At 33.4% G+C, this 14,653-nt stretch overlaps 1 protein-coding gene across 5 annotated transcripts in view; it reads left to right on the top strand.

The window, feature by feature from the left end:
* The window catches only part of ASCC3 (activating signal cointegrator 1 complex subunit 3), a 219,494-nt gene that overhangs the window by 143,617 nt on the left and 61,224 nt on the right, over window positions 1-14,653 (top strand). For all 5 annotated transcript variants that reach the window (XM_081140696.1, XM_081140697.1, XM_081140698.1 and 2 more), the window contains exons 31-34: window positions 5,132-5,269; window positions 5,354-5,474; window positions 6,398-6,530; window positions 8,248-8,373. In XM_081140696.1, the coding sequence (XP_080996822.1) occupies window positions 5,132-5,269; window positions 5,354-5,474; window positions 6,398-6,530; window positions 8,248-8,373 (518 nt within the window). The remainder of the gene's footprint in view (window positions 1-5,131; window positions 5,270-5,353; window positions 5,475-6,397; window positions 6,531-8,247; window positions 8,374-14,653) is intronic.

Here is a 14,653-nt window from a genome sequence, read left to right as displayed (position 1 = left end):
GCTCTGGTAAAATTTGATCATATTTTTATAATTTTTGGCTTATGATTCTTTACACATTTAATTAATATAGTGTTTGTTAATTTAAAATGATGCTAATTTAATCCTATAAAGTTCATCAGCTTTCTCTGCATTTTAAAAGCTTTTCAATATATGGAAATGCTCTCCAAGCATGTTTTGGAATCTCAACTCTCCAAAAAATGGGAGTAAGTATGAAATGTATACTCAAAATAAGTATGAAGCACATACACAAGGATTTCCTACCAAAAGCATGGTGATTAAATTAGAATAATTACTAAGGGAAAATCTTTAGTATCTATAGCCCAGTTTTGACATTACTGTTATTAAGAATCAGGCCAAGCTAAAAAGCAAACATTCAAAACAGTATTGTATGTATCTAGCAGACATAGCAAAGATTGTTTAGATTTTATTTAATTTATATATAATTGTACATTTAATCACATATAAATAATACATATTAACAATATGGTGAATTATTTTGAGGGGTGGTTGTTTTGAACTTCAGAAGGGGCAGCAAGAAAATATGCATGAGGAGTGCTGGTAAAGTTTGGAAACTTACTATCTTTAATTATTTAGTTTTTTATTTCTTTCCTGTTAGTAGATCAATAGAATGTTCTAAAGTATTTTTTTTATTTTAGTTTTTCCCCCTTCAGTCTATGGGGTTTATCATACAGAAATGTATTTTAAGAAGTTAACGTGTAGTAATTATGAGGAAATGTTTTAACTTCATTTAACATCTGTACCAGATGTGATATATTTAATTATTTTTTTAATGAAAGTATTCATAACTTTTATTATCCTATATGGTGCATCTTTTATTGAGCATTTTAGACAATTGATAAGCATTATTCAGTGGCATATGGTCTGAGTCTGACGTGCTTTGAAAAGAGTACAGAGTTCTGATAATGAGGATTCTGAAAATGGGAAAACCAGCACAACAATATGCTTTGAGGAAGTATGGGTTTTTAGCATCTTGAAACAATATATCACACTCAAAGGGACAGAATTGGGCTGCACAATCTGTTAGCTCATTCTTGTCCAATCTGGTCTCCTCCTTTCTTTTGGAGCCAGCATTGTCATCAACTCACTGAATTATATTCTGACTGGAATGTATTTCAGGCACAGAGTAATGTATCTACTTAAATGGAATCCTATCTTTCTACAAAAGCTTTTTGAGTATAATAAATTTAAAATATAAAAAAATTCTATTAAGTTAAAGTAATTGGTTCAACAGTTTACATATGTGCCTCCTCCCCCACCACCCTAAGAAAAGACCATTACTTAGAGGAATATAGATCTGTCTTTCTTTCATTTATAATATTGAGTAATTTTATTTTTTTTCTTGGTTTAACAGGTAGTCAGATGTATTTCAAAGACTATTTATTGGAAAGATACTTACACATTACAACAAATGTTAGTTGAACAGAAATAAACTATGGAATTAAAACTTCCTGTATCAAAGTGTTTTAATTATCATGATTTTTTTTTAATTCCGTAGCGGCCTTTCTTCACAAGAATTAAACCTTAACTTCTAAGGCACCCATTGTACGTAATGAATGATCTTTTCTCCTAAGCATCCGGAATGGTGTACTACCTATGCTTGGGAAAATGAAGTGGTAATTCAGATTTTATTGTCTCATGGAACCAGGATTGAGAAAGCCACCCTATAGGAAGACAGTCACTGTCTTTTAATTTGTAATATGTGGAGTATGTGAATGAATTGGGTATTACATTAGAGCTATATTTATGTAAAGGATTAAATGTGATAATTTTGTAAAGTAATAGGCACAATGCCTGATACATAATAAGTACTCAACAAATCATATCTGGAATCATGTTTTAAGCTTTCATTATCCTTAGTTCCTGAAAAATTTTGTTTGTATTATGTTTTGATCAAGATGAAACTTAATCAAAATTTTGCATTTTAAAATTTAAACAGGCTGTTGTAGTAGTATTTTATGCTTAGTGATTAACATTACTATAAATTTTGCTTTTTTTATGATGTTCAAAAACTCAGAATTCATCCGTAGTAACCATGTAATAAATGAAGTTGTTTTTTGTGATTGTCCTCATGAGGATTTTAGGTCTTTGCCAGTTCAGATAGGCAGATAGTTCTTTTTAAATGCATTGATTTATGTGAAAGTGGGGGCAGGAGAATGAAAAACAGCTAGCCTTCCCTGATGTGGAAGGACAGGATATTAATGCCTCACCAAGCCTCCTGCCATAGGATTCTTTAGCTTTTCTACTGTAAATGGTGCATTACTTTTTGGATCAGATTGGCATTGCCATGGAACAATAAATTATACAAGTTAAAAAATATATACTTTTGTTTAAGTTGTGAAACTGAAAAAAAAAATTCCCTGCCTGAAACTGTCGTAGCAAGAATATCAGTGAATTAAGCCTTGATAGCATAAATTGAAGATATTTCATGGGGTGGACCATTAAAAAAATGGATAATAGGCTATCACTTGAGAATGGCTAATGTATAATTTATGAGACAAGACAAGCTCCTTTCTTTATAGCATGCATTTGTAGTCAACTTATCCTGTGCTAATTTTAAAGGTAAACTGGGTTTATATTAATACATTTCTATATTCTTGCTTAACAATTTACAAAGTAAATAATGCAGGAATATCAGGTGACCTTACAGTAACTATGAAACAGAATGAACTGTTTATACATTGCATTTCTATCATGGGAAGTTGATAAATAACATTCTGATGAGTGTGTCGTTAAAATAGTACATCATCTATGTGGTGCTTTTTATACATTAATAATTATTAAAAAGGCAAAATTCATCTTCCTATTTTTTGGATTATTGATATAAAACAACTGGTTTTCACATTAAAAAAGAAAGAAAGAAAAATTTTTGACCATTGGGGGGAAAAAGAGTAAGAATAAAAACGGTTGGAATGCTTCACAATATGGATATGCATATCTTACGCATTTTTACTAAACTGCAGCAGCAGCCTGCTAAAGTTTGTGAGCTACTTGCTGGTTTATGCACAGCCAGGAGTGTATTACAGGTATACTTGTGTATCTTAGAGGTGATTAATAGTAGAAGGAAAAAAGGAAATGAAGTTCGAAGACAATATCAGTTTTTAATATTTTTTAATATGTTTTTTAACTAAATTTTTAGAGAGAGAGGAAGGGAGAGGGATAGAGAGATAGAAACATTGATGAGAGGGAAACATCAATAGGCTGCCTCCTGGGGATCAAGCCCGAAACCAGGAATGTGCCCTGACCAGGAACTGATCAGGTGACCTCTTGGTTCATGGGTTGATGCTCAGCCACAGCCACACCTGCCTGGCAGTTTTTAATATTTCTGTCTCAGTCTTCAGACATATAATAATTACACATGTACCTATTTCCAAGCTCCCATTCCATGATTGTTCACTCTTGGACTGTGGTAGTGAAGCTACAGACATCACTAAAATGTGTGTTTCTTAAAGAATGCTTATGTATTCTCTCTTTTTTTTTTAAATCCTCACCCGAGGATTTTTCTTCCATTTCTTCTCAGAGAGAGTGGGAAGGGAGATAGAGAGAGACACATCAATGTGACAGAGACACATCGATGAGGTTGCTTCCCGCATGCTTCCGACCGGGGCCAGGGACTGAGCCTACAACCGAGGCATGTGCCCCTGGCTGGAATCAAACCCGGGACTCTTCAGTCCGCAGGCTGACGCTCTCCCCACGGAGCAACCGGGCCAGGGCTTGTGTATTCTCAAACTGCTTGATCCCTGCGTTACTCCCCTCATGGAGTTGCCCAGAAAGAACTTCCCCATGCTGCACCTTGAGTCGTCCTCGCTCTGAGGCCCAGTAGAGGTCTGTCATTACATAGAAAGAGACAGGGCTTTCTACTTAGTTCTTTACAGGGAGTCAGTTTTGTAAGAAAGTAAGATTTGCTGCATGTTACCATGAAATATGTGTTGCATTAAATATTTTACATGTAGAGTGGAAAGTGATAGAATATTCATAAAATATGAGTGTTTATAAAATATGAATTTCAGAAACCATTTAGACATGAAAATTTAATGAGTTAAACTGAGGTTGGATATTAAATCTGTTCTAAAACTTAAAAACTAGAATATATAAAAATTCTTATATATAATAACATTGGCATTTAAAATAAGTGAGATAAGGAATTATTTGCCAGAATTGCTAGAATAATTGATTAATTATTTAGGAAAAGTAAACTTAGGTTTCTACCATACTTTCTATTACAAATAAATTACAAGTTAATTATTTAAATATAAAAAATAAAACTATAACAGAAGTTGAACTGGTAGGTGACTCTGTATTTGATTTCAAGATGAGGCAACAAAACATACGGGGTCAATTTAAAATTTTAAGTTCATAAAGTAAAAAAAAGAAAATTAAATGAAGGACAAAAAGCTGGATGAAAGCATTGTAGCATCTGCTGGACAAGGAGTTAATACCCTTTATCCATAAAGACCTATCAGAAGCCAGTACGTAAAAGAGCTATCCATCCACCTAAAAACTGAAAAGATAATTTACAAAGAAAATCAGCTGGTAAATATGAAAAATATTTAACTGCACTGTTGATCGAAGAAACAAGAAGTAAACAAAAATAGCACTAGATTGATTTGTAAATTATTAAACTGAGGCTCGAAGGGGTTATCTGACTTGCCCTGGGCCACGAAGGCAGTGAAAAAACCTAAATTTGAACAATTCCCATCTGTGTGGTGGGATTATGACTGATTTTTATTATTTTTAGTTCATATTTTCTAAATTTTTAGCACTGAGCCAAAAGAAATAGATGTCTTTTCTATAGTGAGAGATGAACAGTGACATTGAAACATTTTAGGCAGTACTGCACCCCCTTAATAGTCTAGCGGATATTCCACTTATCCATAGATTGTTTTTTTCTTTGATGAATAAAAATAAGATGGAAAAGATTTAAACTTTATTCAGAATATATATTCTCACTAAGATATTCTTTTCAATTAATTTCACTTTAATCATAACTATAGGTGGGGCATATGTTTTTATGTTCATATAGTGTCATAAGCAAAAACTAAAATAAATATAGTCGTAATATAAAAATTTTAAAGCTGATGCACCTACATCTTATAATTGTTTGCATTTGCAGATGGAGAACATCATTGGAACGCTGAGAGATTCCAACCTGAAGCTTACACTTGCTTTCGGAATAGGAATGCATCATGCTGGACTGCATGAAAGGGACCGGAAGACAGTAGAAGAACTCTTTGTAAACTGTAAAGTTCAGGTATTGTTTTTTTTCCATGACCAGATATTTAAATGTAATTTAAAAGTTATGTTTTAGTTAGATATATTATCCTTTATTTTTTAGGTTCTTATTGCTACAAGTACATTAGCCTGGGGTGTAAACTTCCCAGCTCATTTAGTAATTATTAAAGGAACAGAATATTATGATGGCAAAACAAGACGTTATGTGGATTTTCCCATTACAGGTAATTTTTTTTAAATTTATAGATGCAGTAAGCTTAATTATTTGAATTTGTGTGAATTAAATTTTAAAGAATTGGTCACATTTAAACATGATGAGCAAATTGTAAATTTTCGTTCCCAGTGCAAACATTAAAGTATTGAGGTGTTTTATTTACTTTTACTTACCCAGTCTTACATGTACCCAGTTTGTTAAGAAACATCTAAAGCATAACGGTTTCAAATTCATAAATAAATAAAAGTATTGATTAGTAGCTATTAGTGACTTAATAAATTATGATTAAACGTTATAATGTTTAATTTTAAATTTATTTCACTAGAAATGATACTTCCCTGGGACTTTTGGAACCAAAGCACTGTTACATGAACAGTCTATTAACACATTTTAAAACTTGATGAAACCATTTTCAGTGCTGAAGAGAAAAATATACTCAATGTGCATTTATACTCAGTGAATACATGTAGAATCTGTATTATTTCTACATCTTTACTTACTTCAGAGATTCCTGCAGTATAAAAGAAAGATATTTTATACCATGGGTGGATGAAGAGCGAGGTCTAAATAGACCCATTATTCATGGGAAGAAATAATCAAATGACTCTGCTAAAGAGATTTTTCTAAATATGTGTTACTTTTTCTTGTTAAATTAAAATAGCAGTAACTCTTAAACATCATTTTTAAGCATTTAACTAAAGGAGCATTTTCTCTTTCTTACATTTACAAACTTTTACTTTGGGGGACTCAATTGTTTATCATAGTTAATTCATTATTTAATTAAGAAACTCAATAGTAGGCATCAGAGGTAGCATACATGCTCTTAAGCTGTTCTGTTTCCTTTGTTATTCTGTTGTGTTGTAGACACATGCCATATTCAATAAATATACCTTGTGCCACATGGTAGCATACCTCTTATTCTCTTTTTCATAGATGTTCTCCAGATGATGGGACGTGCTGGGAGGCCTCAGTTTGATGACCAAGGCAAAGCTGTAATTCTGGTTCATGACATAAAGAAAGACTTTTACAAAAAATTTCTTTATGAACCATTCCCGGTAGAATCAAGGTAAATTTTGCTACAAATTATTTTAAATTTAATTCATGTCATAGCAAGTTGATATTTTTGTGGTTACATTTTATTAGATAAAAATCAGTAAAAATAGTTCAGAAAAATTATTTGAAATGAAACTGAATGTAATATCACTATAACATTCAATTATAATTTTAATTTTAAAAAATTTTTAGTCTTGGCTCTTGTGGCTCAGTTGGTTGGACAACATCCCTTGCACCAAAAGGTTGCTGGTTCAGTTCCCAGTCAGGGCACATGCCTGGGTTGTGGGTTTGATCCCCTGTTGGAGCCCATATAGGAGGCAACCAATCGATGTTTCTTTCTCACATGGATGTTTCTTTCTCTCTTTGCCCCTTCGTCTCTCTCCAAAAAACAATGAAAACATATCCTTGGGTGAGGATTCAAAAATTAAAAAATAATTGAAAAGCAGTTGAATCCTAAATGTAAAATCTTTCTGCAAAGAAATATCTTGATGTAGAAATTCTAAACAAAACATGAGCAAATCAAATGCAGCAATGTAAAGAAAGATAATATATTACAATGAAGCATAGTTTATCCCATAAATGCAAAGATTATTTATTACTTGAAAATAAATTTAACACAAATTTATTACTTGAATATAATTTACCACAGTACCAGGAAAAAATGAGAAAAATCATGATTACCTTATAGATGTAAAAAAACAAAAACAAAAAACGTTTGATGAAATTTCACACCAATTCATAATAAAAACTGTTGAATGTCCTCAATCTGATAGAGTATCTACAAAGAAATTTTTACATCAGTAAAAATTTAAGTAAAAATTTTAATTTGTATCTTGATAATTATTAATGTTTTATCTATTACAGATTATTCCATAGTTTATATTAACTTCTGTATTAATGGGCATTTAGAGAGTTTCCAGTTTTTTTCTATTACATGTGATGTTGCAGTGAAGTATTTTGCTTTCCTATCCTAACATATGTTTCTGTAGCAGGCAATAATAGAAAAGTGGAATTGCTAAGTCATGATAACTAGTCAGATAGGTATTGCCAAATTACCATCCAAATTGACTAGATGGACTTATACTCTGCCACTGATAAATAGAGAGTAATAGAGTAACTTGTTGTTTTATATTCAGTGTATTATGGCCATTTTCTCATGTCCTCAAGACATCCTTTGCTAAACCTATTTTTAATATTATTCCATGTATCACATAATTTACTTAGCCTTTTCTTTTGTTGGACATTGCTTTTCATTTTTGTATTTTACATAAGAAAATAAAGTGAACATTTTGTTATGCCAGTCTTTCAACACCTCTGATTATTAGCAACACCTAGTACAATTATGTCATCTATGACTAGAAACTTAATATTCACTGAATGAATGAAAGTAATATATTTGCTGTCATAACTATTATTTCTTTTCTGCCAAACCTCCTTTGATCTGCTTCAGTATTATCCCTCACTTACTCCTATATACCATAAGTATACTCTTCCATGCTCTCCAAGATATATCTTCTGCTGTCTGCTCTTACCTTGGCTTCATTTTCTCCATTCAGCGCTTATTTTCATCTTGCAATTCATTTCCCCCAAATCATAGACAAAATATACAAATTATACAAAACATGTTTCTTTTTTATCTTGGAACATAACATCTGAGTCTTGACTGTGGGAGATAAAGTGTGCTTCATTTAATGTTCATGTATGTTCCCCTTGTCTTGTTCACTATATAGTTTACTAGGAGTGCTGTCTGACCATTTAAATGCAGAGATCGCTGGTGGTACAATAACATCTAAGCAAGATGCAATGGATTATATCACCTGGACTTACTTTTTCCGACGTCTTATCATGAACCCCAGGTAAGCACAGGACAACTGTTTACTTCTGTTTTGTTTTTGTTTTTTTAAATATATCTTTATTGATTTCAGAGAGAGGAAGGGAGAGGGAGAGAGAGAGATAGAAACATCAGTGATGAGAGGGTCATCATTGATCGGCTGCCTCCTGCACGCCCCCGACTGGGGATGGAGCCTGCAACGCGGGCATGTGCCCTGACCGGGAATCGAACCATGGTCTCCTGGATCCTAGGTCGATGCTCAACCGCTGAGCCATGCCCTGCCGGGCACTTCTGTTTTGCACTGAAAGAAAATATGTTTTAAGTAACAATCTCTAAATTCAGGTACACAGTTTGTTTGTTTTCCACCAGCATTTCCACTTTAATAGATAAGAGTTTGAGAATATGGTGACGTTTTGCTCAGTTTCCTCAACTGTTGGAACCTCTGGATTAAGTACAAAATTCATTTGGAACATGACCGGAAATAGTGAGCTCACCATTTAGCCCTTCAAATTTTTATAGTAAGTGGATGACAGGATTAGAATTGTGGAATTGTATAATGAAATAGACTTTTCATGTACTCTTGTCTAAGCTTCTTGTTTGGTATTGAAAAAAGGGAGGCTGGAAACATGAAGCGACTTGCCTTGGACCCTATAACAAATACTTTGTGATAAAGCTAGGACTTAAAACCTAAGCTTGCTGACTTACAACTCTTTATTTCTTTAGAGGCAGGGAGGGCCTGGTGTGTAACTGTAGATGTATTCATTTTTTATATCATAAGAATAGAGGCAATTAGTGTGGTAGAAGGGGCTTTGAACTTGGAATCAGAGCACTGATTCTTGTGTCAGCACTTAGCCTTTACTAATTGCGACCTTGAGTCACCTCGCCTCCCTCAGCTTCACTTTCTTGATCTGGAAAGTGAGTAATAGCCTACCTCACAGGGTCATGTTGAGAATCAAATACATGAATTAAAGCCTTACTAAGTTCAGTATTAATTATGAAGAACATAATTAGTGTTGATTAGTGAGCTGTTTTTCCTGTATGCCCTCCCAATTGCTTCATTGGTCTGTACCAGTGATTTTCAACTGGTGTGCCACAAGAATTTTTAAAATATACAATACCTGCCTCTTAAGTCAAGGGCACTGACCTCTTTTCCCTCAGGTTGTCAAATAAAAAACTGACAACAGCCAACGCAGCTGTAGCTGTCCGGTGTGAGTGAATTAAAATTATATATATATTTTTTGTCAGATCAGCAAATGACATTTTAGAGAGATAAATACTGGCCAGTTACTTTGGTAGACTGTCTAATTTGGGTTCAGCTTCAATGTCCTCATCCCTAAATTCAAGTTTTGCCTTTTTTTTTTTATTAGCAAGAATACTGTAAAGTGGTGATGTGCTCTTCTCACTGCATGATACTAAGAAATTTTTCTCTAGAGACCCCTTCTATATTTAAAAGATTACCAGTATGTGAAAGACCCCAGTTACTCCAGTCTCCTCTTTCTCTCAAGTTACAGTCTCATTTTTCCACCTGCCTTCTGAATGTTGTCAGGTAGTCTTCCCACCATCATTTCCAGCTCAGCATGTCTAAAACTGAATTAATCATATATCAAAATTCTCCCCTAACTTTCTTACTTTTGTTAATGTTATTATTCTGCATCCATTTACCTTGACTTCCAACCTCAGAATCACTTTTTAAATTTTCTTCTCCTTGTTTTCTTAGTTCTCCAGCTGCTTGACCTGCTTTTAGTCTAACCCCAAGCTAGCCTAATTTGCAAACTGTCAGATAGTATTGATCAAAAATTAAACGTATTATATTGGAGGTGGGAACTAGATAAGGTTTAGTTAGTAGACATAGGAAACATTAAGTCTTTAAATTCAGATAATGAGTAGGAGACTAACCAGGGTTTACATTTTTTCCACCATGAGAGTGAGGTGAGCCAAGAGCACAGTTGGAGATATCAGTTGGAATAGGGATCCCACTGAGAGGAACTGGAGTAGGCATCTCTCCCTATTGCTCTGGTTACAAACTGCCTTCTATTTAATAATATTATGGTAAGAAAATCTACATGCAACTATAATAAACAGTACTTATTTGGGGCAGAACAAGAAGCTTGAGGGGGTCAGCACAGTGGACAAAGATGAAATCTTGAGGGTTATTACTGAAAAAATTATGCCAAGTCTCTGAACCAAAAGACTTCGTGGGTGTTGGCAGCTTAGGGGGTCTCCTGCTCATATGAGTTTAGCACATGTAAATGAGTGAGTTTTCCTTAGTTCCCATTACCTCACCTTCTTTATTGATCCATCTTTGCTAGGAGGAAATTCTGGGACTGGGAATAAGAAAGATACGGCATCTCCATGCATCATCTTAGGGCACTTAGTTGTAGCAGCTGCTTTTCCTGCTCTCACTGCTCCACATGGAAGTTGAATATTTTTCCTCCACCACCACAGGCAAGGGGTTAGGATAGATCAGAGTAGACATGAAGCCACACCAAGTGAGGTTCCTCTCACTTTTGCTGTCACTTCTTCCTGCATGGAGTGCCCTCCTAAGCCCTTATACCCAACCAAGCTTAACAGTTTTAAAAATCTGGTCATATAGTGATAAATGTGCTTCAGTTAATTTTAGGAGATTGTGCTTTTTCCACTTTTGACCATCCATGTGAAGTATGCCACTTCCTTTAGTAGCCATCTATACATATTTTGAAATACCTGGCTAAGTTAAGACTAAGACTATCATTATTGTTCTGAAGTAGAAACTGATGCCTGGGCTGTTGCCATGTGGATTAATCAGTCCATAATAGGTGTAGCAATAATTTTTTTTTTTAAAGAGCTATGATGGCATATTTCACATAAATAGAATAAGTAACCCTAAAATTTTTACAGAACCACAAAAGACCCTGAATAGCCAAAGCAATCTTGAGAAACAAAGCTGGAGGCATCACACTTCCTAATTTCAAACTATATTACAAAACTACAGTAATCAAAACAGTGTGGCATTGGCATAAATACAGATGCTTAGATCAATGGAACAGAATAGAGTCTAAAATTAAACCCACGCATATATAGTCAATTAATTTATCACAAAAGAGCCGAGAGTATACAGTGGGGAAAGGATAGTCTCTTCAATAAATGGTGTTGGGAAAACTGATAGCCACATGCAAAAGAATGAAACTGGGTCATTATCTTATACCCTAGAGAAAAATCAACTCAAAATACATTAAAGACTTGAATGTAAGACCTGAAACCGTAAAACTCCTAGAAGAAACTTAGTGGGAGTAAGGTGTTGAGTTCTTGAATTTGACACCAAAGTAAGGGCAACAAAAGCAAAAATAAACAAGTGGGACTATATCAACCTAAAAAAACTACTACATGGCAAAGGAAATCATGAACAAAATGAAAAGGCAACCTATCAAATGGGAGAAATTATTTGCAAATTATATATCTGATAAGGGGTTAATACCCAAAGCATATAAAGAATTTATACAACTCAATAGGGGGAAAAACATGCAATTTAGAAATGGTCCAAGGATCCAAATAGACATTTTTCCAAGAAAGATACATATGGCCAACAGGTACATGAAAAGGTGCTTAACATTAATCATCAGGGAAATGCAAATCAAAACCACAGTGAAATATCACTTCACAAAAAATAAACAGTGTTGGAAAGGATATGGAGAAAAGGGAACCCTCACATACCACTTGTGGATTGAAAATTGGTGCAGCCAATATGGAAAACAGTATGGAGGTTCCTCAGAAAATTAAAAATAAAACTATCTGATCTATCAATTCCATTTCTGGGTATTTATCCAAAGCAGATGAAATCACTATCTCAAAAAGATACCTGCACCCTCGTGTTCATTGTAACGTCACTTACAATAGCCAAAACATGGAAACAACCTGGTGTCTATGAATGCATAAAGAAGATCCAGTATGTGTGAGTGAGTGTGTGTGTGTGTATGTATATTTTGAGCAGAGGATTAACAGAATATTTTTATATCGTAAGACATGTTCATTATAATCATAAATGTTATAAATTATTTAAACTTTCCTGTTGAAAGAAATTCTCTGGATTCATTTCCATAAAACTCAAAATAATATAGAAAAGTTGAAAATTAAGGATGAAAGAAGATACGAAGGAAAATAACAAAGAGAAAGTAATAGCTGATGAATTCAAATCAGAATGAAATTCAAGGTAAAAAAGATTTAAAAGGACAAAGAAGAATGCTTCATATTGATAACAAGCACAATCACTATAAGATTATAGTAGCTTCCAAATTTTTAGATAACTAAAGATATAGCATCAAAGTATATAAAGCAACAAGCGATTGAAATCCTATACATTAACTAAATTACAATCATGTTGAAAGATTGTCAATTTACATTCTTGTGTGTGTGATACATATATGCAAATATATACATGTATGCATATAAAGATGCATATTTATATGTATAAATATATGTAGACACACATACACTTATACATTCGTTTGTTCAACTATATATAAACACATGTACTGGGGCATCATGAAATATAATATATTCTAAATTGAGTTCTGGAATCAATTTGTATGTTCAGTTTTACCCTCTGTTTTCCCTTGAGAAAGCTTTTAAATATTTCTGGGACAAAAAATGTTGTGGTAGTTTCAGCTGTCCCTGCAACCACTTTCATTATTTCTGTCGTTATTACTGCTGCATAATCTGAACATAAAAAAAATGGTGCTGTAACAAATGACTTCCCAGTACTGACAGTTATAGCAGCAGCATTTCAATACTGATGAAAAATTTCCCGGCGAGATCTCTGGCCAGGTTTACATAAACCAAACAGGAAATGGCTGCCACTATTCACATTAAATCCAAACTGTTCGGTGTAACTTTATCTGTGTTTTACATTACAGCAAAATTTCTTTTATTCCGAATGTTGAAATGTTATCCTTTTTAAGGTTGGAAAAAGATAACTTGAGGTTGCATATGTGATATTCTTGTCTGTCCTTTGATAAAATCTTTTGAAGATAATTTTTTGAAGTTGTCTTACTTTTTGATTGTTTAAATTTAATGAACTTTGTAAATTTTTATGATAGGGAGAGTTTTGTTATGGCTTTTTCCCAGTGGACTGCTAATACAAGTTAGCCTGTCTAGCCCATGTGCTGGATGCTGTCAGTATCAAGCTGCCTTTGACTTTCACACCTCTCAGGGGACTAGTAATTGTTGTGTTCAAACAGCCTGTAATTGTGATCCCGCTGGCTTTCTCAGTACGCTTCTGGCTATTAGAATCATTAAACAACTCAGCACCTGTTAACAGCATTGTAAATATTCAACCCTGCTTGTGTGCAGGTTGAGTCCAATATAGAGAAATCTTACAGAGCTCAGCCTCATAAATTAGAGCTTCTGACAAGTCAATTATTGCGAAACTGGGTTTCTCTGTGAAATAAATGAAATAGCATGCTGGCAGAAAGGTAGGCTGTCTGTTTATGGCAAAGAGAAGATAATGACTTGATGATTCAATGCACTGAGCATGAAAATACACTGTATTCTTTATCCGTAATTAAACAGTGTGTTAATATTTCTGTTTAAATAACGAGTAAATTATAAATTTTGTACTGTGGAGAGTGCAACATGAAAACAGACCTTTTTACTTAGCTGTTGCATGCTTTTTCAAGTTAGTAAAGTGATTATTGAAATTATATGTAATGTTTTAAGCTAAATGCTCACGTGATAGAAGTGAAGGCCCTTTGATGCTACAAATAAAGATCATGTAATTGTGAACTCCATCCATTATTCACAAAAAAGTGTCAGAATATATTATCTCTCAAATTTTTACCTAAAAAAAACTTCATTTACATTTGGTTGTATTATTTATCTTGTAAATTGTATATTTAATGAAGATGTAGTACTATCTTTTATAAGTATGTGAAAATTCTTTATGTATCCTTAGAATCTCAGTTGAAATATTAACAAAGAATACTTTGTGTAAATCAGTGCAGTTATATCATTAACAAAACTAGATGCATTTTATTATTTCTGTGGGCTACATAGGAAACAAGTATTTTAATTAGTGGGACTTTACTATTCTTGAGTATAATATTTCAACTAACATTCTCTATATTTAAAAGTTGTCCCCTCTTAAAAATAAAAGTTATCACATATGCCAGAGTACCCAAAGAAAACAGTTTTAGGGATTTCTAAATTCTAGATTTCCCCAGATATTATAAGGATAAAAGTGTTGATATTGAATAAATTTTATGTCAGTTCAGTTACTTAAAGTGAATTTTGTATTTCTTTTTTTTACAAGTCAATAAGAATGTTGGTGAGTG

The sequence above is a fragment of the Miniopterus schreibersii genome (genome assembly GCF_964146895.1).
Source record: "Miniopterus schreibersii genome assembly, chromosome: 6".
Taxonomy (NCBI): domain Eukaryota; kingdom Metazoa; phylum Chordata; class Mammalia; order Chiroptera; family Miniopteridae; genus Miniopterus; species Miniopterus schreibersii.
This window is presented reverse-complemented; position numbering and strand designations above follow the sequence as displayed.